The sequence below is a fragment of the Mesocricetus auratus genome, unplaced genomic scaffold (assembly GCF_017639785.1).
Source record: "Mesocricetus auratus isolate SY011 unplaced genomic scaffold, BCM_Maur_2.0 Super-Scaffold_100008, whole genome shotgun sequence".
Taxonomy (NCBI): domain Eukaryota; kingdom Metazoa; phylum Chordata; class Mammalia; order Rodentia; family Cricetidae; genus Mesocricetus; species Mesocricetus auratus.
In genome coordinates this window covers 240681-268102 of record NW_024429192.1, presented here as the reverse complement: position 1 = coordinate 268102, position 27422 = coordinate 240681, and the positions used below count along the sequence as shown (strand labels likewise).

Genomic DNA, 27422 nt, shown 5'->3' with positions numbered 1-27422 from the left:
GGAGGAGAAATCTAGAGAAGAGGGAGGAGAGAAAAGGCAAGGGAGAGGAGGATGCCAGGGGCCAGTCACACAGCCAGCCACAGAGTAAGAAAGGAAGAAAGATATATAGAATAAAGAAAGGTAAAAAGCCCAGAGGCAAAACATAGAAGAGAAATGGGATAATTTAAATTAGGTTAGAAAAGCTGGCTAGAAACAAGCCAAGCTAAGGCTGAGCATTCATCTATGCCTGTGAGGGTTTGCCTTGATTGCATTAACTGAGGTGGGAATATCTGCCCATTCTGGGTGACGACACTTCCTGGCTGAGATCCCAGACTGTGTAGAACTGCATGGAACTGAACATTAGCATTCATCCCTCCCTGCTGTCTGACCCCAGATGTGATGTGACAGCTACTACAAGGTCTTGATGTCTCTGACTTCCCCACCATGATGGACTGTAACCTTGAATGTAGCCAGAATAAACTCTTCTTCCTTATGTTGCTTTTGTTGAAGCATTTTATCACAGCAACAGGAAAAGAAATTAAAGCTGCACAGGTGCCTCGGACACAAGGGACATGCTTAGATCAGTCCAGGGTTAAGGTAGGAAGTCAGGCCATGAAGACAGGTACAGGGTGGTTATATTCAAAGGTTTTGTTGTTGTTGTTGTTTTAGGTTTATTATGCATTTGGTGTTCTGCCTGCATGTATGCCTGCACACCAGAAGAGGGCACCAGATCTCATCACAGATGGTTGTGAACCACCATGTGGGTTCTGGGAATTGAATCAGGACCTCTGAAAAGAGCAACCAGTGCTCTTAACCTCTGAGCCATCTCTCTAGCCCACAAACAGTTTTGAAAGGTAATCTTCACACTTCCTGGCCATCACTACAACTTGCCCAACAGAAATTGCAGCATGAATGCCTAAAATCAAATTCCTGCCCTGAAGTGTCAAACACTTTCAACAAAATTGTAAGATTGATAGAGTTGAGAGTCTTTAGTTTTATTGTTTCTCAGCTGTTTGGCTAAGAACAACTGCAGAAAAATTTAGAAGGGAGAAAAGAAAGAAAAGGGAAGACTTTAAGTGTGTGTTTGTGATGATCTGTACAAATGTCCAAGGTTTAAACTGCTAGTTTGGCAGCACCACCCATTCAGCAGGTCTGCACCTGTTCTCAGGTCCCACGCCATGCTGCGGCCTATGGCAAGGTTTTTCTGTTCTTCCAGTCTCCCTCATGATCTCTGCAGTCCCTCTGCTGGTTTGTTAAACTTCATTTTCCAGTATCAGTCAGAAATGGATGTTATCCTATGTACCCCCACTGCAATCATCCTGCACTGGTTTGTAAGACCTTCTTGGGAGTTATGGCTTCTACAGGGATGACATGGGCTTCCAGACTGAAGGGAATTCCATTGATATGGGTGCTGAGATTGTTTCAGCAGGCTTGCACTCCTGAGTTTGGGGGAACCCTCCCTAAAAAATGAAGACATCAGAATTGGAGAAGTCATTACACAGGTCACACAATGACATATGTGTGGGTCCAAGGTGATTGGCTCCTAAAACTAGTGTGCCCAGATCTAGCTTTTCTGTGCTTCTAGGGAAAGGGTTTGACCTTGAATGTCAATGGGACCCACCCTTGAGAAGTGGCTGTCAGGTGCCTGGAGCAAAGGATGCCTAATGGTCTCGGGGAGGAGCATACAGACAGGGTGGACAGATCAAGACACTGGCATGGCCTTTGGCAGGATTCCAGAAGAATCCCATCTCCAGAGAAGGATACCAGGATGTAGGGAGAATGAGACATTCCAATGAGGAAAATTCACTTGTACTTGTGAGAGTAACTCACCCGCTCTCCGTGCCCTCTGCCCTCTCTCTGTCTCTCTGTCTCTCTGTCTCTCTGTCTCTCTGTCTCTCTGTCTCTCTGTCTCTCTCTCTCTCTCTCTCTCTCTCTGTGTGTGTGTGTGTGTGTGTGTGTGCCAGACACAGAGAGAGAGACAGAGACAGAGAGATATCTATCTTGGTCTCTCTTTTGTGGTGCTAGATATCAAACTCACAACTCATGGGTACCAGGTAAACCCTCTACCACAGAACCACAGAATTGTACACCCAGTCAAGAACTAACACATTTACTGTGTGTTTAAACCTCACCACCACAATTACCATTAGGGGCAAATAATTCTGTAATTACTTGTACATATTATATGTACATATCAATCAGGATGAGAGGTACAGTCACACTGTGGTGAGGGAAGTAGGCTCAGAAGACAGTGGGTATAGTCTGCTAGTAGCTGAGGGATGGGCAGAGGGGGGTCACTCACAGAGATAAGATTTTCAGCTCTCTAGCACAGCAGATGGCCACAGTTCACAGGAAGTCATTTAAATACACAGGAACCGGAAGGCTCCATGCACAAAGTCTTAAAAAGAAAACTCTCTTGACTCACCATTATGTGAGTGTCCACATGATAAAATATCACACTGGCCTTCCTGAGGGTGTGATTAGCATAAGTCTGTGCTAAGTTTAAAAACCTTCAGTGCTTAAGGAGACATCAGCACTGACTATCCTGGTTTGACTTCCACACACTATGTTTTCAAACTTTCATTTGGTGTTATGTGAAATCTGAGGCAAATCATAATTTTTAAATGGGGAGCCAGCACTGGGAAAAAATTCCCTCCCTGGTCTTAGTCTCCCTTTTAAAAACAGCCCAAGGGGACTGAAGCATGAAAAAAAAAAACACGGAGGAAGTTGAAAATCATTCTTAATTCTAGCTCTGCTGTCACACTTCTAAATCTATCCTGTTTATTTCTGTGAAGGGACACATATAAATAGCCAATGGGAGAGTCTGTATTAAAATCTGCATGTAGGAAGACAATGGCCCTAGCAACATGGAAACTCCTGCTCTGATGTCCAAAAGCAGCCTCAGACAGGCCGTGCATTCGAGAGACAGGAAATCAGTAAAGGGACCCCTGCCTGGCTCCCTTATTCCAGTCAGGCTGCTCAGGTGATACCTTGCAGAAACCATCACAGCCAGAGGACAGAGGAAGTGTCCTGTCTGATGGTTGATGAAAGTGACAATCTACCTAGAAGCCAGGAACACAGAAAACCAGCCACAGGGGAGGTCAGGCCAGCAAGCAAGGAGAAAGTCAGTGGGTAACCTGGGTACTCTCAATTACACAGAATTTTTTTAAAAGGCAAGATGAAAAATAACTTACTGTGCAGGTAATTAATTCTGGTTGGCATAGTGATCCTCTTAAGTTAAAGGGAACGAGCACAAAACGCAGAGATGTTGAAAGGCAAAAAGAAAAGCATGGGAGAGCAGAGTCAGAATGAAAGTTAGAGTTTGGAATCATTGTTTCACAGTGCACACACATGCTCACACACTTGCACACATGTGCATTCACATGAGTGCACTCATGCATACACATGCTCACACTTGTATACATGCACACACTCACACACATGCTCACACTTATATACATGCCCACACATGTACAAACATCACATATATACATACATACATATGTAAATATGGACAGACATGCTCATACTTGCACATGCATATACATGCATATGCATTTTTCAATACACACATATGTGCACATGCAAGGTTGCCATCTAAGACATTTGGCAACATTTCTTTCTAGTTTTTTGGTCTCAAATCTCTCTAGCGGCCTTTATGATGAACACAGATAGGGTAAAATTTACCACCTAGACCTATGTGCACAATTCCAGTGGGCTTATCACACAACTGCAGCAGTATTTTTATTTTCAAGTGCTAGGAACAAACCCAGGACCTCACACATGATACGCAAAGCACTCTACCACTGAGCTACATTTCCAGTCCTGCCGATGCTTTTTGAACTTATAATAAATTGAATTTGGGGAATCAATTGTCTGTTTTGGCTGAAGTATTGTATAAATTCCCCATCAGCAAGAGTCCAGGAGAATTCCAGTTCAATGGGCTCCCTCCAAAGCCTTCAACAGTCTCCTCACTATACTAGAAGATGCAGGTGGCGCAAGTTATGTGTAAACCTTAGTTTAAAACCACACATGGGGCTGGAAAGGTGGCTAAGAGGTTAGCAGCACTGGCTGCCCTTCTAGGGAACCCAGGTTCCATTCATAGCACCCACATGGTGGCTCACAAACACCTATAATTCCCATTCCAGGGAATGGGACATGGTCCTTTGGCCTCTGCAGGCACCAGGCATGCAAGCGGTGGTCAGATATACATGCAGGCAAAATATCCATACACATAAATTAAAAAAACAAAAACAAACAAGTAATCCCCACCAAACCAATCCCTGTAGCACCAGTTATGAAAAAATGGCATGAAATGAAAATGCTTGACAATCAGCTTATACCTATTTCAGATCTGCCAACAACATCTCAAGTTAAGTACAAAGCTTCTAGAAACTGCAGGATAAAAACTAAGTGTGGGGGGGTGGCGGGTACCGCAGGTGTATTCCCCTGTACATCTGTGTGGAGGTTAGAGGTTAATATGGCGTGTCTTCCTCCATTTTTCTCCATCACAGTTTTTTGACAGGATACCCCACTAAGCGTGCAGCTCACCAACTGACTAGTCTGGCTAGAGAGAGCTCCAGGAATCCTTATGTCTCAGTCTCCCATTAGCACTAGGATTACAGATATATATGCTTTTGCATGGGTGCTGGGGATCTGAACTTGGTTTTTCATGCTTGCACAGTAAACACTTTACTGCACACACACACACACACACACACACACACACACACACACTTCGAAACACGGTCTCACCATTTAGTTCTGGCTGACCTGGAATTCACCATGTATACCAGGCTAGCTTTAAACTCAAGAGATCCTCCTGCCTCTGCCTTCCAAGTGCTGGGATTAAAGGCATGTGCTATCATGCCTGAGCCCTACAAAAATTTTTTAAGATGTTGCCAAATATTTTATTTCAGAAAACTTTAGGTCAAAGCATTTCAAGGACCCATGGGCAGGTTCAGCCTCAGCTCCCAGAGAAGCCAGGAAGGAAACACATAGATCAGTCAGACATGTTTGGATCCCCCCCCCCCCCCCGTGCCCAACCTCTGGGGAAGCTCTCATGCATAGAGGCTACTTCCATCTCCCAGAGGATGTGACAGACACCCAGATTCATAAGAGGCATTCATCTGTTTGGCCAGTGAGTGGAGGAGAAGATGCACAGCAGGAGGATACCCCAAGGGAGGCCAAAGCTAGCAGGAGCAGAAAAGGCTAGAAGAAAGGAAAGCAGCAGTGGATGGACGCATAGGGCTTAGCATCTCTAAGAAACCTGAAGGGCATAGAGGGAGGTTTGGGTTCTGTAGGAACATGAGTGCATAAACTATTGACTCAAAGAGGTGGAGCACAGGATATACCCCTGTTCCTCCCTGCTCACTGACTTCCCCAGCAACCTCCCAGAGGCTTCTTTGATCCCAGGACAAAGACTAGGTCAGAGTGTGTACACAGGGTAGCCAGTCTACCTGATGCCCTGGGCCACAGCTCCCAAGGGGAAACAGAGGCTGGGTGCTATGAAATATTCTTCTAGGAACACCTTCTTTCTCTATTTCCTCTTTTAATGTACAGTTCCCCTCATTAGTCCCCACTTGGTACTGACAAAGGGCACAAGTCACAGGAAAGCAGTTAGCCAACAATGGCTAAGGGATGAGCAGAAGAATAGACCACCCAGGGCAGGTTCTTAACCTCAGCACCTGGGACTTGTGTTGCACTGTGTGGTGGTGTCTGTGCCATGTTCCCTAAAGAGTGTGGTACCTGTGGCCTCTACCCCCTAGGGGTCACTAGTACCCCATTTTCTGGTTGTGACACCACAGCTGTCTGCAGACATTACCTATGTCCTCCATGAGGCAAAACTGCCTAGCAGGAGACCCCACCCGTCCCTAGCAGAAGTAGTTGGTCAGGATTCCTAACCCTGGGGTGGGTGGCTAAGCTTTTTGCCCAGTGCATTCCAAGGGGGTTCTGAGAACTTTGCTGGAGAGAAATGGGCCTTAGAGTTCCAGATATGAGGCATAGCTAGGAGTAGATACTGAGTTCCACAACACCTCCTTGTTTGACTGAGGTGCCTCCTTTGGCCCTCATTTTTCAAGGATGTGGGTAGTAGGGATGGTTCCCAGTTCTTGGAGGTGAGGCTCAGTGAATCTGAAGTCTCTAAATCCTGGAGATCTTCCCAAATGTGAGACAAAGGTCTGGGTTCAAGTGTCCACACCCAAGAAATGCCAGTCTCTAAAATGAGGGCTCATTTCTCATGGGAAAGAACTGATTGTGCTAACAAATGACTTCGTTACTATGTGAGTATCAAGTCAGTGAGTAGTTACTCTGGGGGCTTCTTTCCTTGTAGATCCTGCTGATTCCAAGTGGTGAGGTCTGGTTTTGTTCTAGATGGAGGAAGAGACGGCAAGGAGCAAATAAGGTGATCTGCCAGTCTCGGCTCACTTTGCTCTGTCCCTGGACACCACGGCACCTAGCTCTTTGTGACACTTTGAAGCCTTGCAGAGCTCTGCTTTCAGATACAGACAGCCAGACAGGGAGGTTGCTTGGAGGCATGAAAACACAGTGGCCCTCAGATGAAGAGATGAAGCCCCAGCTGCTCACATGCAGGCTTTCTACCTGCCTTCCAGCTTTCAATTGCTGATCAGGCTGGGAGGGAGGGGATGAAGCCAGGACAGCCTCATAGAGGGTAAAAGGCAGGGAGGCCAGCAAGGGCGCAATGACCCAGAGAGGGAAGCCCAAGTGAAAAGCTGGGGTGGGGGTTTGAGAACAGGTACCTTTATGCTTCTTATTGGTTCCAAGCTCCGAAGCACTCAAGGAGCTCTCCGACAGTTCGTCCCCATCCGTTTCCTGTAAGGCTGACCTGCTCCATGCTGCTGCTGGGGACTCCTTCTCCAGGTCCCAGGAGTCTAAATCATTCTCTCTATGCTTGAGGGCAGGTAGGGCCTGGGCTGGCTCATCATCTTCGGGTGGGGTGGTGGAAGAGGCTGCAGCTGCCTCTGGAGAGCACAGAGTGGATGGGGCATCCCCCTGGTTGGTGCTGTCCATAGAAGCTGCATAGTCCAGCATGAGGGCAGCATGGTGGTCCTGAGACAGTGAGGTCTGTCAGGGGAGATGTACAACAGAGGCTGAGGGCAAATGGAAAACCAGCCTAGAGATGTAACAAGAGTACATGGTAGATAGGGAAGGCTTGGTATCACCTGTATATCACCTTCCAAGGCATTGTGACTAAAAATATCAAGCAGTAGCCAAGACAGTTAGCCCCAAGAAGGCTTCTGTGCTATATGATAAATGCCTATAAAACAAGTTTCCATCTTAGCTGAGACTCATAGCGACAAATCCTTCAGAGGTAGTCTGGAGGGCACAGGCCGAGGGTGCTGGAGAAGAGCTTGCATACTTCTCCCTGCAGACCTATCAGTAAGGAAGTCCCAGAAGGTGAATGGCAAGGACTAGCACTTTTTTTCAAAGCAGACAAAGTATACAGCAGTGAAGAACATGGACTTGGGCAGATTTAGTCTTTTATACCTTTGTTACCAAGCACTTTTCTTCCTATCTCAAAGTAGAGATTAGCCAGAAGATGATGTGTTCTTTGAAGGACTGTATTTGTTTGTAAAGTTATAGCACTAAACTAACAGGTAATGTGGAAAGCTGGGACAGTGGTCCAGATGGAATGACTAAAAGGGGCAGCAGCCACGCTGTTCTCAACCTGGGTGGCTGTCATACAAGTGGCTTTGCTAAGTGACAGTTGACAGATGAACCAGCTTTCAGAAGTGCATGATGACTACCAATACAACAGTCTGCATGCCAATAAAATTAATAATCAAAGAGTCCTACGGGTATTAAATATGAAGACTATCTGATGATTCTGAAGCAAAGTCAGAAAGTAGAGAGCAGATGATCACGGGTTATCTTTATCTTATGTGCTTATCTAACCCAGACTGAATAAAAGCTCCCACTATTTGGCCCCGTTGCCCCAGAAATCTGACCCTCACACCCCGGGGGCTGAAGAAGCCAACCCAAGAAGAGACACCCCTGCCTTGGTGTTCAAGACCACCTATGAGGTTTCTCTTGGAGTCCTGGGCCCTGGCTACCCACTTATTATGTATATCATCATCTGTGGTGACTCACCATTGGCACCTGACAGCAACTGAGAGGATAATTTCCAGTATGCTTTCCTCCCTATCCTCTTGATGACCTACCAAGATCCCATCCATCCTTCCTAGTCATGGCTGCAACCACCTAATCTCTCACTTACTGCAGCACTGTCTCCATCTACATTGCCCCTTGCACTGAAGATCTAGCCTGCTCTGCACTCCAGTGGCATGGCTGCAATCTGAGGCAGTTCCCACCCACCTTCTGCTCCCCAAGAGTTACCAGAGAGTGGAAGATCGGAGAAACGGAACTGGAACATTCTATATTACAATCTTTATTTCTATCAGTAATGGACAGGAATACATGTATTTATTGTAAAATATTTAAATGTTTTAGAAATGAGTGATGTGGAAAAAGTGAACTTGGGAGGCAGCGAGATGGAGCCTTCATCACTGGGGGTTTCTTACATGTGCCTTTCTTTCTCTCTTAGTAATATTTCCAGAAATGACTTACCACGCTCTCAAGCCTCAGAGCACCACTAAGCAGACAGCTGCCACCTTCCTGTGTCAACAGGACAAAGGGCTACTGTGATCCCAAAGGTAACTAACTCTCTGGTGGGAAGAATTATATTGGACTCCGTAGAGGGGAACTTTTGGATGGATGAGGGATGGGAATGCTGTGCTGACAGACTCTGCCCCCCCCTCTGCTGCCTTCACTTACCTTGGAGATCCCTGAAATGATGATGGTGCTTTTCTTCCGTGGAGACTTCAGCTTCAGCTTTGAGGATTCGCTGAGCTGCCGAATGGCAACTTCAGCCACAGGATCTGAGCCGTTCAGCACCAGTAGTTCTGCCAGGAGGAAGGTAGCACTGAGTTCAGTGGCAAAATTAAAAGGTTCCCAGGGAACTCCCAGAGCAGGGGGCAGGAATAGTCTGTAAGCAGTGGCTGACAAACACTTTGGAGAGAGATAAAGCAAGGGGTTTTGTAACTAATCTCCCCATAGAGTGGAAGCAGCCAGGAACCACATGTAAATGAACAGGCAAGGCCGGATTCCTGTAAAACTTTATTTTCAGAAACAAGGGAGGCTCACCGTCACCTACGACTTTACTCCCTGTAGTTATGAGCTACTCCTTGATGTGTTGTCTGTTTAAAACTCTTGTGTTTTACTATTTACAAGTTGGTGCTTTTTGTCAAGAAGGCTATGCAAAGTGGCAAAAGACAGCAGACAAAAAACAAATAAACTGTGGGTGGATGAGATGGTACAGTGAGTAAAGGCACCATGCTCTAACTTGAATTTGATCCCTGGGACCCAGTAGGGGAAGGAGAGAATAGAGTCCTACAGGTTGTCTGCTGACTTCCACATGCATGTAGTCACACACACACACACACACACACACACACACACACACACACACACACACACACACACCAAAACAAAAGTAAAAGAAAGAAGAAGAAAATCTTTTAACATTGGGAAAAATTTGACCTCACAAAGGCACATATTCTTTCTCCCTCCCAAAAGTGGCTGACACACAACAGTAATCAGAGACAGCTACTAAAAGCAATTAAGAGCTGGCCCTTCCTGTATCATAAATGTACCAAGTACTGCTGACAAATTCTGCATGTTTTATGTCATTTGCTGTCTCCTTAGCTCCATGAGGCGAGTTCGTTTGTCCTTCCTTCCTTCCTTTTTCTTTTTCTTTTTTCTTGTTTTCTTTATTTTTAAAAAAATCTCCACTTGATAAGGAGAAAGATATCAGGCCATCAGGCAGGTGGCTGAGTGGAGATACTTAGTGGAATCTCTCCCTAGGAGAACTTGTACTCATAGTTCACACTATTCTGCTAAGGCAAAATTAAACATGACAAAGAAAAATGGTAGTGTTGCTCAGTGATAGAGCACTTGCATAATATGCACAATGCCCTGGGTTTGATTTCCAGGATTGCAAAAGCAAATGAAGGAACAAGGACAGCAAAACTGTTTTAGGAGTGACCATGGCCACAGGTCACAAGGGCTGGTTTACACACATATGACCTTGCCTAGTGCCTGACACAAAGTTCCTAGAAACTTGACATTTTCTGTGATGCAGTGAAGGGAGTATTTTTTTTTGCTATTTATGATAAGTCTCATTTGTGTATGTATATATGTGTGTGTGCATATGGATGTGTTCATTAACTTCTGTGCATATGTATAGGGGCCAAGGTTGACAGTGGGTCTCTTCTTAACAGTTCTCCATCTTGATTTTTTGAGACAGAGTCTTTCATTGAATCTGGAACTCAACAACTGGTTCAGACTGACAGCCAGCAAGCCCCAGGAACCCTTTTGTCTCCACCTATCCAGAGCTGGGCTTATGGGCTTGCTCGGCCACTCCCCAATTATTAAGTGGATGCTGGAGTTCAAACTCAGGTCCCCTTACTGACTTATAGAAAGGAAGATGCTTCTTACATCATCAAGATGATGATTACATGAAAACAATACTAAAATTAGAGAATTGATAGTGATATAGCTTAAATATGAAATGTCCCCCACAAGCCAGTGGTTAGAGGGTCTACTCCCCAGATGAGGGTGCTACTCTGAAGGCTGTAATGCTTTTAGGGATGGAACCTGGCTTCCTTTGAAGGGTATAGCCCAGGCCTTGGTTCCAGAACTCCCTCTCTGCTTCCTGGTCAGAAATGATCTGAGTAGTCCCTATTATACACTCTGGTTAACATAAATTTACTCTTGAAACAGAGATCCAAAACAATCTTTTCCTCCCTTACACTGTTTCATCCAGGTCCCTTGGTCACAGTGATACAAAACATACAAAATAGTCCAGAAAATTGGTACATGAGAAGTGGGGTTGTTGCTTTAATGAAAATTGGATATGTGGTTCTTGGGCCCTTGGAAATAGCTTGTGGGAAGAACATGGAAAAATTTGGAGATGTGGACTAGAAAAATCCTTCAAGAAGCCCTAGAGGTCCCCCAAATGACACAGGCTGTTGCCATTGCTCTTGCTGCCCACCGTAACTAGAAGGCAAGATCTATTCCTGAAGACACCACACACTTGTTTAGAACACAGAGAAATCTGGAACTGACCTGAAAACTTCCTCCCTGCTGGTAGGTGCTATGCAGGCTGCTGGAGGAGAAAAAGAATCAATGGGCTTACCCAGCAGTAGACCCTGCATTCCATGATACTGACCTGACAAGCAAGATGTAATGGTTTGACTGTTATGAAGTAACCCAACTGCTTTTGATTGGATTTGAAGTCTGTTGCATAGGAAGGAATTCACTCCTGATCCTATAATCCTGGTCAAAAACCCAGGGCTGGAAAGGAGCCCTCTATTGTTGTTTTGCTAAATGGTCATGGTGCCAAATATTTGTTTATATGCACAGATTAGTGTTAATCTCAGCTTTTTTTTAGAAAAGCCCTTTTGGCAGTGGTAAATGCAGAGAATCAGAACGAATAAAAAGGCTGAGAATAAATGACCTCCCCAAGGCTCAGGAAACATTCTGGAAGGAGAGGAAAGAGCTAGAGGGTATAAAATGCTGTCTTCTGGATATGAAATGGCCATTGTACTCATGAAGCCACAGCAGCAGTGATTACTTGCACGAGATCAAGCCAGTCAGCATTCAACATGGATGAGTGGGTTAATCCTAGCTGAAGGGCTCCTGGCAGTTGATGGCTGCTGGGGGAGGGAAAGTCATTTTTCTTCAGGGGTTGTAGTCACTGATAGGTTACCCAAGCTATGGTAGATGTCCCCATATATGCAGGGACTCAGTGGGCTATACAAAAATAAAAAGAGAAAGACATGAGAGTGGGAGGTGTTTGTGTTAGGGGAGATCTGAGGAGTGGGAAGTTGTGGGTGGATATGATCAAGATACAATGTATCTTGTATAAAGTAAGAAATTATCAAAAATAAATAAAAATGTTATTTTTAAAAAGGAAGAAAAGTTCTAGAATACTGTAAGTAAACCTTAGGTTCGTTCTTGTGGGTGTGTGGAAGACCTGAGTGCCGAGAGAAATGCAGCCAGTGAGGCTGAGCTTGGGATGGGAACAAGGACTCCACTGAGAGCAGGAATAGATACTATTTGTGCTACATCTGGCACAGGATTTGCCTATATTTTAACTGTGTTCTGGAAATTATAAAGAGGCTGAGTTCCAAAGTAATCCATGGCAGCACAGCATTCAGGCTGTGGCATGGTTACGGCTGGCTGCTTTAGCCAGGCTTACAGTGGAGTCTGAGAATAAAAATTAGAGCAGAAAGATATGAAAAATGAACTATTTGGCCAGTAAAGAAGAACATCTCAAGCTGCCAAAGCAAGTGTGACAGGTGGCCATGGTTATTTGAGATAAGCACCATTAGGAGGAAGTCAAGGATGCTTTCAGTGCATTTCTGGGTTTGGTGAGACCCCAGACATCATGGGCTCCAGCCTATAAAACTGCATGCTCATTTGAAAGAGTTTCCCTTTAAAAGACGTAACTGCAGGGGCACCCCACTTGAGTGGGGCTGCTTAGAGAAGTGTTGTCACAGGTTCACCCACCTAGCACTCAAGAAGCCACTGTGTTCATGATACAAGGAGGCCTAGCTACGTATCAATGAAACTTAGTGTTGTCTACATGGTGCTAGGCTTTCAGACATGCAGTATACAAGAGTTCTGGGATCATGAGAGGCTGTACACCTAGATTAAGGAAAACTTGCGAGGCCAAGAGATTCAGGGTTGGGTTTCCTGTGAGATGCATATCATAGGGCAGAATCTCCGAGGATGGAACCTAAGCTGCAGTAGAGATCCCTGGACCATGGATCATTTCCCAAGGAAAGCTGTAGGTAATGACTGGAGCTTGCCTCAGAGAGAGGCCACAAAGGCTGCAAATGGCAAGGCTGTTGGAGTGGAACTCGCTGTGTCTGTTGGTACTCACATTATTCCACCACAGCATTAAAAGCCAGACATAGTTGCAGCATTCAGTGCCCTGCTGAGGTTCAGTGTAACTCTAGTCTAATCTTTCCCTCCATCCTCCTGTTTCTCCCATCTGGAATGGGCACATTTACCCTGTCCCTTTGCAGTCTGGAAATACATGACTTTCCTGAATCTCAAAAACAAAACCTTGAACAGCGTTGGAACTATTGAGCTTATGGGGACTCTTGAAGTTGGACTAAATGCATTTTGCATTACAACATGACTATGAACCCTTGGAGCCAGGCTGCAATACTATGGCTTAGCTATCAAATTTCTCCCACAGGCTCATGTTCTGAACACTTGTTCCCCAGCCAGTGGCACTGCTCTGGGAGGCTGTGGAACCTTTAGAAGGTGGGGGCCCCCTGACAGACATCTGATACTAGGGACAGACCTTTGAAGGGTATAGCCTGGCCACTGGCATTAGACATGCTTTACTTCCAGGGCTAATGTGATACTGACTCCACTACATGTGTACAATGCCATGTCCCGCCCCGCCCCCTACGATGGACTGAAACTGGAGCCACCAGGAAGCTGTTTCTGTCAGCTGCTTCATGGCAGCTGTACAAAAATAACTAAAGGAAACACCCAGAGAGCTCAGAAAACTGCTCTTAAATGCTTGAACACACAGTATGGACTGAGCACAGCATCCAGGGGCCCCAGTGTTGCTCACCCAATGGCACTGACATCGCATCGCCCATGTGCCTATGGGCAGGAAAGGTAGCTTTCAGAAAGTTACAAAGTGGGGCCCCACGACCTGCTTGTTTTGTTGCAGTGCTTCACAGATCTAGCAGGAACCCAGCTCTGTCCTCCGTCTTCCTTCACTTGACATTCCCAGCTCCCCAAAGACAAGAAAGGGAAACCTTCACTCCTAAGGCTAAGAAGTGCTGAGATGGAGAACAGATCACGTCTTACCTGTGTCTGAAGAGGAGAATGTCTTGCTGACTGGGGCACTGGGGCACGCAATGGCCTGGACAGAGATGTCCTTCTCAATGACCTTTACCTTGATGGGCGTTCTCACAGGGGACTCTGAAAGAACAAGACTCTATCACCAAGGGCATGAAAGTTTTCAACAGAAGAGTCTAGAAAGTGAGAGGAGGCCCCTGCTGCACCTGGTGGCCCTGCAGTTGTTCCTAGCCAGAGCCGGGCTTTAAGATTGATAGAGTTATACCCTCTCAGTGTAAACTGAAGTAAAAATTCAGAGCCATTTTAATGAAACTGGAGTTCTCATGTGAATTGTGGGTCCCTAGCCTGTGCCAAGGGGGCTACTTTGGGAAGATGATTCCTTTACACAAACAGAAACAATATACCCATAAAATGTGTTTTTCATCCCCACCCCAGGGATCAGCTACAATGCAAATGCCCCTGTTAAAACAAAACAAAAAATTTGTTTTTGAGACCTGGTACCATATATATCCTAGGCTGACCTTGAACTCCTGATCCTCTTACCTCTACTTCCCCAGTGCTGTGATTACAAATATGTACTACTATGTCTACTTGATACAATCAATGCTAGGGATACAATCGAGGGCTTCATCCATGTTAGGCCAACACTGCCCAATTAAGCCACATCATCAGCCCAACATCATGTCTCTTTATCAGTGGTGTTTAACATACATTCAACTAACTAAACTTTAAACCATCATGAATGTGATGGAGTACAGAGTTCATGAGGCTAGAGTCTTAGAACCAGACAGCAACTTTGGTGTAACTTCCAGGCAGAACTCTCTCTCCCTCTCTCTCTCTCTCTCTCCCTCCCTCCCTCTCTCCCTCCCTCCCTCCCTCCCTCCCTCCCTCCCTCTCTCTCTCTGACACAGGGTCTCTCTATGTATCCCTGGCTATCCTGGAACTCACAGAGATCCACCTGCCTCTGTTTCCCGAGTGCTTGGATTAAAGGCATTTATCATCATGCCTGGCTCTTTGTCAACTATTTTTCACAGACTATAAAGATAACTGCAACACAAAAGTCTGATGCCAAATATCTTTCTTTCCAATCCATCAGACTTCTCTGCCAAGGCTTGGTGCTGCAGATTATAATGCTCAGTGTTACAGGACAAGACCCACCCACAGAGGCTGAGGACCTGTGGATCTCCTGCAAATGAGATTGTACTCTGGGGTCTTACCTGAGCTCAGTGGGGATGCCCTCCCAGTGTCAAAGCGAGGCTTGGTCTTCACAGCAGTGACAGTGGTGACCACAGTCCCACATGGCATCACTGTACGGTCCTTTTCTATCTTTGCAGCAGAAACAGGAGGAGGAGCAGGCCAGGACTTAGGCTCACCAGGTTCTATATAAGAAAACTGTGGAAAAAGTAGACATTTATTTTGAAACACAGTGGAGCCAGGGCTTCCGGGGACAGCTGCTTCCCACACTCATGGATCAACACCCACACATAAATCCCTCACAGAACATGGTGTCATGAGAGCACAGAATAGCCATTTCCTTTCCTGGTATAGTAATGACCTCTCATACCAAGTATGATACGAATGCAAGGGAACAACTCTTTTTCTATACAGTCCAAGGAATTGTGATAAGAAAAAAAGGTCTGTACATGTTCAATATGATGCAATTTGAGTGTTTTTTTTCTGTTGAATATTTTCAGGCTGGTTGGTGCAAGTTGCCTCTGTGGACCTGCAGATATGAATGGGCCCTGCAGATAACAGTAACAAGCTGATTTGGCAGTGGTACACTAGTTTCTGCTCGTTTCTTCACCCATTTTCTTTAGTGGTTTTTTTTATTTGTTTGTTGTTGTTGTTGTTGTTTTTTAATCAACCGGGACTCACAAAGACACAAGAGAGCAAAACTCAAACTCATCAAATGCTAAGCATGACCCAGCAGACAAATTTTTAAAAGGAGTGCTGCTGTGTCACCTGAGATGACACTGGGAAAAGTCATCTCTTATAGTAGCCAGCTTAAGCTAGTTGTGGCAAGATGTGTCCACCTGAGCCTGAAATCCACACTGAGAAGACGGCCTCCTGGGTGAGCTTAGCCCATCATACGGAAGGAACAGTGAGCTCTGGCAGGCAGGAGACATGCCATCATACCTCTGCGGTGACTGAGCCTAACACCAAGCTGTCAGGCTCTGTCCCACTGACCAGTCTGAAGGTCTGTGGGCCATTAGGCTGCTTCCTAAATAAGTCCAGGTGAATGGTTGTTGTCCCCAACAGACCTAGAGTAGAAGACAAAGAAGAGCAATGGTGATGCTTCCACAGTCACACACCCCAAGGGATGTCCTGTTAGCTCTACTACATAGTGTCAGTAGAGGCTGCAGGCATTCCAGAGGAAATCTGTATGTCAGGCAGAACAATACCTAAACCACATCGAGTGTGGAACTGTACCAACCATCCTTGAACCACTGACAGAAATTGATAAACAGTGGGGGATGAGAGGGGAAATGGCATTAGCAAAAATGAAGAAGCTAAAGCTACTGAATGTCCTGGGAAAAACACTTATGGGAGGATGAGGGGTTAAGGGCATAATGAAAATAGCCTACTCTCAAATGTGTGCCTGTGTGTTGAAAGGAAGAGTAAGTAAGAGAGAGATAAGGTGAGAAAGGAGGAAGAAGGAGACAGAGATAGGGGCGCAATAACTAAACAAACATAAAGATTATGGGGAATAGGACGATTTTTCAGAATGAGAATTTACACATGGGCTGCATGGGCACACTCTGCATGGCTTCTATAAAAATTCACAGAGCTTTCACAGGCTCCACCAGACTAGCCACCAGGAGCAAGGACCAGGAGGGATGAGAAGCCAATGGTAGCCTGATGCAGGGTGTCTCATATAGCCACTCAAAGAAAGGAAGGTTTTTCTTACTACTTCCCCAGGCATCTAAAGATGGCAGACTCAAAGAGGCTCACACAGACCTCTTGACGGTAACTAGGGCATAATCATCTAGTCAGTCACCTGCCTTCCAACTTCCCTTCAGGAGATCACAAAGAGACTCAGTAGCATAGCTGGATAGGTCAATGGTCTCTTCCTTCCCAATTTTAATGTTTGCATGGATTCTAAAACATCCAAGAGGTCTGAGAATGTAACTCAGTGGTACAACACTTATCTAGCATGCTTGAAACCGAGCACCACAAAAACAAAGAAAAAATAATAATTTAAGGGCCAGTGAGATGGCTCATCTGGTAAAGGTACTTGTCACTAAGCCTGATAAACTAAGCTTAATTCCCACAAGATAGAAGGAGAGAACCAACTCCTCCAAGTTGTCCTCTGACCTACACAAACAAAGCACTAAATGTAAAACAGAAGAATCTAACAAACATTGGCACTATCAATGTACATACTCAAGTCCATGTTCATGTTGGTGACTTTACCCTGAACTGCTGCTTTCCTGTGTCTGAATCATGTGTCTACTTTATTTTTTTCAAGATTTATTTATTTATTGTGTATAGTATTCTGCCTGCATGTATGCATGCAGGCCAGAAGAGGGCACCAGATCTCACTGCAGATGGTTGTGAGCCACCATATGATTGCTGGGAATTGAAACCAGGTCCTCTGGAAGAGGAGTCAGTGTTCCTCAAGCTCAAATAACATTTTTTTTTTGAGACAGTGTTTCACTGTGTAGCCCTGGCTATCCTGGAACTCACTCTAAAGACCAGGCTGGCCTTGAACTCACAGAGATCCACCTGCCTCTGCCTCCTGAGTGCTGGATTAAAGGTGTGCACGACCACCATCTCGCTTGTTACTATTTTTTAATTTAAAAAAGTTAAAAGGAGGGGCGGGGAAAAAAAAAGTTAAAGGGAATCCACCAAGTATAGAATGGTTCAAAATTGCTCCTCTATTCTAAAAATTACTGAAAGAAGATTCTAGATTTGAAGAAAGGGACTGAGGAGGTGACTCAGTACTAAAAGCACAGGCTGTTCTTCTAGAAGACCTAGGTTCAGTTCCTAGTCCCCATGTGGCCATTCACAGCCATTTGAAACTCTGGTCCTGGAAGATCAGACACCTTCGTTGACCTCTATAGGCACTACATGCACATAGTGCACAGATACACATGCAGTCAAAACACTCACACAATAAAAATATACGGAAAAAAAAGTTTAGAAACTAGACACACATGCCCCCCAGATGAATGATGTTATTGATGTTTGACTCTGTACCAAACATTTCACTGGGAGACCTGTGGTTCAGTGGAAGGGGGCTGCCTCCTTTGCTGTTTCTCCCCTCTCCATTTCAGAGCCCAGGTCAGGGTGCTGGTCTGGAGCAGTCCTCCACTCACCTTCTGAAGAGATCTCATTCTCTGAGATCTGCAGGAGCAGCTCCTTAGATTTGGCGTTCAGTTCACTGTGGAAAGAACAAATCCTGTCTGTGAACGCTGCAAAGCTCAATGTTATCGGATTGCTGGACCCCTTCTTCCCCTCCCCCACCCAATGTAAATTTTTTATTATGCAAAGGAACACAAGGTTGTCAGTCATTAAAGGCAGAAAGCTTGCTGCCTACCAGTTCAGAAATAGCCACTGATGCACCCAGGGATTAGCCTTTCAGAGGGATCCATGGAACATCCTATGGTGACAAGCATATTAGACAGAGCTAATACAGCAGCCATGGGCCAGTAGAGACTGAGACCTTGATTTCATTTGGTTGATTTTTATTACCTTAAAATTAAAGTCTCATGTCACTGTTACCATTTTAAAAGAAAACCTATGTATAATGAACTGAGTAGAGAACACAAAATATCCAACAAGCCTCCTTCCTCCTAGCTAAGATACATTTTGCTTAAGATACATGTAGCATTCCTGTTTCCATGCTATAACCACCATCACCTTTTCCTTGAGATATAACAGACTACAAAGCAACTGTATTTTTGACAGATGTCTAGTGGTCTGTTGCCTTGGCCTTAACAAATTTTATTCAGCAAAGTCCTTATAAGATCTAGGGCTGTAAAAATCAAGTCGGGCGTTGGTGGTGCACGCCTTCAATCCCAGCACTCGGGAGGCAGAGGCAGGCAGATCTCTGTGAGTTCGAGGCCGGGCTGGACCAACAGCCTCCAAAACAATACAGAGAAACCCTGTCTCGTAAAAAACCAAAACAAAAAACAAGCAAACAAACAAACAAACAAAAAACCAGAGTTGTTGTTTCCAGAAAATAAACTGAGACTAACATCCTAACACAGTTGGAGATCAGAGAACAACTTGGTTTTCTCCACCAAGTGGGTCCTGGGAATTGAACTCAGGTTGTCAAGTTTGGCAGCAAGTGTCTTTACCCTCTGAATTATCTCACTGTCTCCCTTTCTAAGATCGGCCTATCATTTCTGTCATTTCTTTTTCTTCTTTAAGTGAACTAACTAGTTCTTTTAAATCAAAATCATCCCTGTCCTGATGCCAGTGATCTGCTCCAGGGACTGATCATCCGTAGTAAGATTTTAAACTCCTATTACAAAAGAGTTCATGAATTTGTCCTTGTTAAGGTTTGAAAACTGAGAATCAGTATTAAACACAACTGACTCTCTTTGAGGAAGGTGTGAAGATAGGATGTTTACTTTCTACTATAATCTAGTGACAAAGTAGAAGTTATTGACAGATTTTTTTTTATATCAAGCTACCTTTACATTTCTGGTGCAAACTAAAGTGGATTTGTTTGTTTGTTTGTTTGTTTGTTTGTTTGAGACATGGTTTCTACACAGTGTTGGCCATCCTGGAACACAATATATAAACCAAGTTGACCTTGAACTCACATCTGTCTGCCTCTACCTCCCACATACTAGGATTAAAGGCATGCACACCATACCGGGCTTGGATTTATTTATTCATTTATTTTTTTAATAGAATGGCTATTAAACATATTTTTTATTTTACATGTATGCATGTCTTGCCTGCATGTATGTATACCAAATGCATGGTTGGTCTCTGCAGACACCAGAAGAGGGCATCAATCTCTTCGAATGGTTATGAACTATCATATGGGTGCTAGGAACCAAACGCAAGTCCCTTGCAAGACCAGCCAGAGCCACAACTTCCAAATGGATGTATTTAATGTATCATTGGACCCTATGTGATGACATATTGGTTAGGATCTTTACATTGTTATTTACAAGTGATTTGCATGTCCCCATTTTTCTATTTTTCCCACCAGAGGTTGGCATTAGTTAGAAGTTTCCTTCCACTCTGTGTGGCTGGCTGCCAAGGGAAGCAGGGAATCTCTTAACAGGCCTGTATCGCAACAAGGAAAGAGAAGAAAGGTGATAACCAGAACTGCCTTTAAAAAGAAGTCCATGTTGGATACAGGGCTGGCTGTCTTTCAAAAACTGGGGACTTGTTTTCATTTCCTTAATTAACTTTTAGTATAAGTAGTACTACACGATGACTCTAGGATCTGTCCATCTTGAGCAGACCTAACTGTCGCCCCCAAGCCCCTGAGGATGCAGGCTGTACTCACAAGGTGAATTCCTCCTCCCAAGAGAGGTCTGTAGTGTTTCTCACTAGGGTGCCAATGAATTGCTGTGCAGGGTCATTCAGCTGGGCCACACACACATGGCTAACGCTGCCTGTGATGAGACAAAGCAAGGCTGTATTGGCTTTTATTTTTTCATTGCATTAAGACTTTGCTTACCCACACAAGGAAGGATAAATTAACTGACAAGGATCTCAGCTTACCTATACCTGAGACCTTCCTGTCATTTGCCATTTGTACACTCTCAATGCTGGGGCAGTAACTTGGCAGTAACAGCCCCAGACTGACCCCAATGTCCACATCCTTCCATCCATTCATCACTCCTGGCAGCAGGAAGGACTCTCAGGGGTGGAGTCTCACCCAGAAACAACATGCCCGTGTCCTGAGGCTTGGCCCACTTCTAGACAAGACTAACAACCTGCCCAAAGGATGGCTGTTCCTAAGTTTAAAATCTCACAGGCAACCCATGTCCCACTTATAACAAACAGGTGTTTTCATTCCTTATCTAACCCAAGGTCCTTTTGGGGTACTTGGAATAGGCACTGTGACATCTCACAGCTGTTCCTGCTCTGAGAAAATGTTTCCTCTACAGCATCAGTCCTCAAGTCCTCTGTGGTTAGTAACTACTACAGAGCCCGACTCGTTACCATGCATCTGGTCAGGGTAACTTTCAGTCTCTCCTCAAGGGAAGACTCAGATCCATTTCCTGATGTTGGCATCTTAGTATGGACAGAGAATGGAATCTGGCTTCACAGTGTGTGCACCCCAAAGCTGGGACCTCCCACCCCTGGCTGGTAGTCCAGGGGATCCATTTGGCCACTAGTTGATACAGGTATGAAAGGTGACATGCAAGTACTTGCACCAAAAGCCATCTTCTACAGTCAGCTTTGTAGAGACAGCTCAAATGAAGCCTCTTTATCCCTTGTAAACTGGGAGGGAGGCTTTGCAAATAGTGACCAGAATTCCTAGCATTCTTAAACAATGACAGAACCACACTTCTATTTCCATCAACATCAAGCTGCAATTGAACAGTTACATCCTGCTTCAGACTGCTAGGCTTGGGAACCTTACTGATCATTGGGAATCCTGAGGAGGGTCAGGGCTCGCAGCTGCCTTCTTCCTATCAGCAGCACCAGAGGCACCAGTGAGCCTAAGCCCTCTGATCCCCCATCATGCCCCAAACTCCTCCTCATATCCCACTTTTTAGGATAACAGAAGCTGCACTGCTCAGAGGCTCAGGGCTACTCAACATGAATTTACTGGCTCAGTTTTTTTTTTTTTTTTTTGGTTTTACAAGACAGGGTTTCTCTGTATTGTTTTGGAGGCTGTCGGTCCAGCCTGGCCTCGAACTCACAGAGACCCACCTGCCTCTGCCTCCCGAGTGCTGGGATTAAAGGCGTGCGCCACCACTGCCCGGCAACTGGCTCAGTTTTAAAAAAGAAAACCAAGACTAGTATCTGTCAAGCTGAAAACAGATAGAGCAACCATGACACTGCTCTCCCTGAGCCTTCACGTGCATGAGATAAGTTTAGATTATAACATTTACATATTTACGGGGTGTAGTATGATACTTCATGGCATGTATATCCTGAATGATGATCATATTCTGCTACTAGCATTGCCATTGTTTCAAATATCTGCCCTCTGTCTGCATCTGGAACATTCAGAACCCTTTCCACAAGCTCTTTGGGGATATATGATTGGTCATCAACAGCCACAGTTTCTTACTACTGTGTTAAGGGGGTTACAGCTTGTGGACTCTGGACCCCAAGGCCATTAGCCAAAGACCAGATTTTTCACTGTATTTCTGCCAAGGAAGGTAGGGAATCATCCTGCAGACCCAACCATGTTTCCATATGAGGATTCACCAGCCCAAGCCAAGGAAGGTCCCTCCAACAGCAGTGGGAAGCTCTATGTGGCCCTGGGGGCACCAGCACCCACCTGAAGCACCAGGGTGGGTTAGCAGGGAGACTCGGATATTCTTCACCTGCAGTTTTAGTTCATGAGCCCTTGGAGGTTTGGGAGGGCAGGGTTCCTGAGCAGTGGAGGAAGTGCACTGTAGAGTCTGTGGGAAGAAAAGCAGGGTAACAGCTGTGAGGATGTGAGGGGATGGCCAGGGGCACCAGCTTCTATATTTGACGCCAGTGTCTTCGGGGATACTGCAAGGGAACTTGACTGCCAGGATAAACTTAGAATTGACACTACTGTCTCATGGGAAGGTTCTGTTGCCTCTGAGGTGAGCCTTTTACTCCCTCCCTCCCTCCCTAGCTCCCTCTCTCCCTCCCTTCCTCCCTTCCAGATTTATTTATTCATGTATATGTGTGCTCTGTTTTCATGCAAATCAGAAGAGAGGACCAAATCCCATTACAGATGGTTGTTAGTCACCATGTTGCTGGGAACTGAACTCAGAACCTCTGGAAGAGTGGTCAAGAACTCTTAACTACTGAGTCATCTCTCCAGCCCCATAGTGTGCCTTTTCTATCCCAAATGAAAAAACCATCAAATAGTGATGACCCTATCCAAGTTCGGCTTGTGGTCTACTTCCCAGGACAGTGAAGACGAGCCAGCACTTGGTTCCATGCTCAGACCCAGGAGAGGTGCTTTAGATAGTGACCTGATCTTCAAGCTGCAGTGCTCAACAGGACAGTATCTAGATATGAATGGCCATCAGTCTGTGATCACCTCTTGCCTCCAGGCAGAGCCCACCATCCCAGGAAGAACATCTATGGACCCCTGACATTACACAAGTGGGAGTACAGAGGTAGGTGCAGTATTATCGCATCTCAGAAGGACACCAGCTACTGGCTGCCATGATGGTGCTCACAGGGGTTCCTAAATTTAGCACAAGAATTCAAGACTCCAGAAGGTACTCCCGGACAGCGAACGTCATTCAGGAGCTATCCTGGGTGCTGATTGGACTTGAGCTACTTCTAGGGGGATGCTTACTAACATCTCCAGAGACACTCATAGTAACACCCGGCAAACACCACTGTACTGGACCAGGTTCTTCCCTGCAGTGAGTGAAGAATGCCAAAGGCCAGGAAGAATTATAAACTTCCTTAAAGCACTGGGATGCGATGGAGATGTGATACTTTGTCAGTTGTATATGTGTGGCTATTTTTTTTCTTTCCTTCATGTATATGTGTATATGTATATATGGGTGTTTACATGTTTGGGAGTTTGTGTGTATGTGTGTGTGTGTGTGTGTGTGTGTGAACATGGACTTGTCTGTGCATATGGGAGCGTGTGGTTGTCAGTAGGTGTTAATCCTTAATCACTCTCCACCTTATTCATTGAGCAGGGTTCCTCCTCTGATCACAAAGCTCACAAATACAGCTAGTCTAGCTTGCTCCAGGATCCCCTGGTCTCTGCCTTCTGAGGCTAGAATTAGAGGCAGACCACCATGTCCACCTGACATTTACTTTGGGTTCTAGGGATCCAAATTCCAGTCTCCATACTGGCACAAAAGTGCTTTAACCACTGCACTATGAGGGTTCCACTTCTGGGCTATAAATACCCCAGTACTCAGTCAAACACTACTCTGGATGTTTCTATGATGGTGGTTTGACACAGAATTTTATTTTTCTGAGACAGGGTATTGTGTCACCCAGATTAGCCTCAGTTTCATTATGTAATGGAGGATAATCTTGAACTTCTGATCCTCTGGCCTCTAGCTCCTGAGTGCTGGTATTATATGCATGTGCTATTATACCTGGTATATATGATCTTAGAAATTGAATCCAGGACTTCATGTATGCTATATGTTAGGCAAGTACTCTTCCAACTAAGTTATAGCCCAAGAGATCAACATTTAAATGGACAGACTAAGTAAAGTAAATGGCTATCCCTAATGGGGTAGACTTCATCCCATCTACTCAGTTGAAGGCCTGAGTAGAAAAATGAGCCACCCTCAACTGAGAAGGAATTCTTCCTTCCAGACACCTCAGCCAGGTCATGATCTTTTTCTACTTTTAGAATCAAACAGAAACACTGATCCTCCTGGATTTGAGCTCTGAGCCTGTGGTCAACATGGACTGAGGCCAAACCATTAACTCTCTTGCTGTTCTAAGCTTTGCTTCATACATGGGTTGTAATCATACCATGCATGTATCAGCCACAACACCATAATATATCTTATAAATCTTTCTCATGCCCATGTCCAAATGCTCAATTTCTCTGGAGAGCCTTGTCCTTGGGTGTAGTACTTAATGAAATTGGACAATTTCATTTTAGAAAGTGATTGGATATGATAGCATAGGTCCTGAAAATAAAATACTATTTGTTAACTGTCTCCAATTTTGATAAATTTATGATCACCAATCCCCTCTGCTTTTCAAGAATCCACCATTAACAGGATTCCTGGGAGATGCAGTAGCCAGGGCTTGTTCCAACATCAGTGGATATATGACTGACTCTGGTATTTGGGAAGGCTAAGCATCCCCAACCCACTTAATGCCTCTGAGAGGCCCTTAGGGAAGTCTATAAACCCACTATGTTCTCATCTGCTAGCTGAGCTGTGCCTGCCACCCTGTAAACAAAGGAGAGTAAAGATGACTTCTCATATACCTATGACCCTAGTCACCTAGAATTTAGCACCAAACACCACCACCAGCTGACAGTATTTGATGAATGGTGCAAAGTGGGGGACCATAGCCTAACCAGAAGAACAATAATGAGTGGCCTGGGAACCTCTCTCACCATGGAGCCTTGATCATGAGGCTCTATTCTAATACTGTGGACAATATTTACCCGTGAAATATCAGCCCCACCATGAGAAGTGAAGGCACTGGAAACGCAAGGTCAGAATCACCTGTGTCCTGTGATCTGGGCTTACCTGAGCTTCTTTGATTTGTATAGGCTTGGTGCTCAGAAATACAGATGGAGAGGCAGCACCAACTAGGTGCTTGAAAAGATCCTTAAGGGCTTCAGAAAGCACATTTACCTCGAGCACCTGTTTCTGAAGAGAGAAAGGTCATCAGATCATTGCATGCCAGACGTAGGTACCTGACAGGCATGATATTACATCAGACTACATTAAGCAACCCTGGTATGAAGGCTATGCTGGCTCTTGTTGCTAGGACTGCAACTCCTGCTGGCCCATGACAGGCTAGGAACAACAGCAGCCTCCAGGAGCACAGCCAGTGAGAAATTGGGGACCTCACCCATAATGAACCAATTGTGCCAAGAACCATATGAGGCGCCTCAGCTGCAGAGAAGCACAGCCCAGCCAAGAACTTGATGGTAGGCAGAGAGAGTCAGGGCTTAGAACCAGAAAGTTATACAAAGAAAGACTCCCCAGTGCTATTCTCACTCACTAGGAGACTGTGGGTCTGCTACTGAGTCACAAAGTAGTCCCCAGAATGCTTCCATGGGGAAATCTATGGGGTGCCTAGAGGATGAGGAACAGGAAGTACACAGTGTAGACAGCATGATGCTGGCTGGGTACAGAAGAGGAATAAATGAGATCATCTTAGTACTCTTTTTTTTTTTCAAGACAGGGTTTCTCTGTGGCTTTGGAGGCTATCCAGGAACTAGCTCTGGTAGACCAGGCTGGTCTCGAGCTCACAGAGATCAGCCTGCCTCTGCCTCCTGAGTGCCGGGATTAAAGGCATGCACCACCACTGACCAGCAAATGAGGTCATCTTTGTAAAAGACAATGGCACAAGTCACTTTTGTGCAGAGATCAGTAAAGTCGAATGGCAGGAAGCAGAGCTTTTCCCCAGTCTGTCAGTGGTGCTTACTTTGGAGCAAATTTTCTTCACTTTTTAAATTTAATTTGTTTATATTTTATGTATGAATGCTCTGCATGTATACCCGCATGCCATAACAGGGCAACAGATTCTATTACAGATGGTTGTGGGCCACCATGTGGTTGCTGGGAACTTAACTCAGGACCTCTGGAAGAGCAGCCAGTGTTCTTAACTGCTGAACCATCAAATTTTCAATAGTCAAAAATATTTACAAGGGGTTGAAGAAAAGGCTCAGTAGTTAAGAGCACTGGCTGTTCTTCCAGAGGACCTGAGTTTGATTGCCAGCACCCACAAGATAACTCAAAACCTTTTCTAACTACAGTTCCTAGAGATTCAATGCCCTCTTCTGGCCTCTGCAAGCACACACAGGCAAAACCCCCACACACATAAAAATAAATTAAATAAAAATAAATTAAATAAATATATTAATCAATAAAGATGGGAAAATCCTACACCTAAACATTGACTAAGGCAAATAAATCAACATCAGATTGTTAACACAGCTATCAATGGGGAAAATGACTCAAGGAACCACACAGAATGGTGCTCTCATCACATTAAGAAATTCATCATGGCTAAGCTTGCCTGTGTGGACTGCAGGCCTGGACAAATGATGCCATCGCCAGAGAGAAGCAGGCAGCAGAAGGGAAGAGAGGGAAGGGTTGCCCCACCCCAACTCATCCTCTCTTCCCCCTCCTTCCTTCTGCTATTTGCTTCTCTCAGACAATGACATCGTTTGTCCAGACCTGCTGTCCACACAGACAAGCCCTGACATGCTCAATCTCTTTTACCGAGAAGTGGACCATTAGGTGTTCAAGATTCCTTGAGTCACCCCCCCTCCCCTGTAGCTGTGTTACCAACCTGATATTAGTTAATATGCTTCAGTCAGAGTGTGTGTGTGTGTGTGTGTGTGTGTTAAACTTACCAGTTCAAAACAAACCAAAGCCAAACCGACCAAACCCTAACCCTCACCCCGCACACATCTACATCCAATCATAAAGGATAAAATATTGACAGGACTGGGGGTGAAACACTTGCTTAGCATGTTCCAGACCCTGGGTTCCATTCCCAGCCCCAGAGGAAAAAAATGGAGAGGAAAAGACAAAAGAGAGATGAAAAGAGGAAAAGGAAAGTCTGTTATTGGCAAACACACTACAAAGCCCACACATCTCTACTGTGATGAAGCCTCAGTGGCTGACTTAGTTGAAATAGAGCAGAACTACAAGGGAATTTTGTGAAAGTCACAGGAAGGACTTCCTGTCCAGTAAAGAAAAATGACACCAGGGCATTTTTTT

At 45.1% G+C, this 27422-nt stretch overlaps 1 protein-coding gene across 4 annotated transcripts in view; it reads right to left on the bottom strand.

Moving 5' to 3' along the window:
- C2cd2 (C2 calcium dependent domain containing 2) overlaps positions 1–27422 on the bottom strand; it is a 69426-nt gene that overhangs the window by 7045 nt on the left and 34959 nt on the right. Inside the window, exons 5-15 of one of the 4 annotated variants that reach the window (XM_040750384.1) lie at positions 25212–25334; positions 22319–22442; positions 20363–20471; positions 18207–18271; positions 16024–16148; positions 15105–15279; positions 13897–14010; positions 8773–8900; positions 6738–7062; positions 3174–3208; positions 789–1439 (exon numbers count right to left, since the gene is read on the bottom strand). In XM_040750384.1, the coding sequence (XP_040606318.1) occupies positions 1338–1439; positions 3174–3208; positions 6738–7062; positions 8773–8900; positions 13897–14010; positions 15105–15279; positions 16024–16148; positions 18207–18271; positions 20363–20471; positions 22319–22442; positions 25212–25334 (1425 nt within the window). In that variant the 3' untranslated portion in view covers positions 789–1337. Of the gene's footprint in view, positions 1–788; positions 1440–3173; positions 3209–6737; positions 7063–8772; positions 8901–13896; positions 14011–15104; positions 15280–16023; positions 16149–18206; positions 18272–20362; positions 20472–22318; positions 22443–25211; positions 25335–27422 lie in introns of those variants that run through there. The other 3 variants (XM_013116177.3, XM_005073778.4, XM_021229409.2) reach the window with 3 other exon arrangements.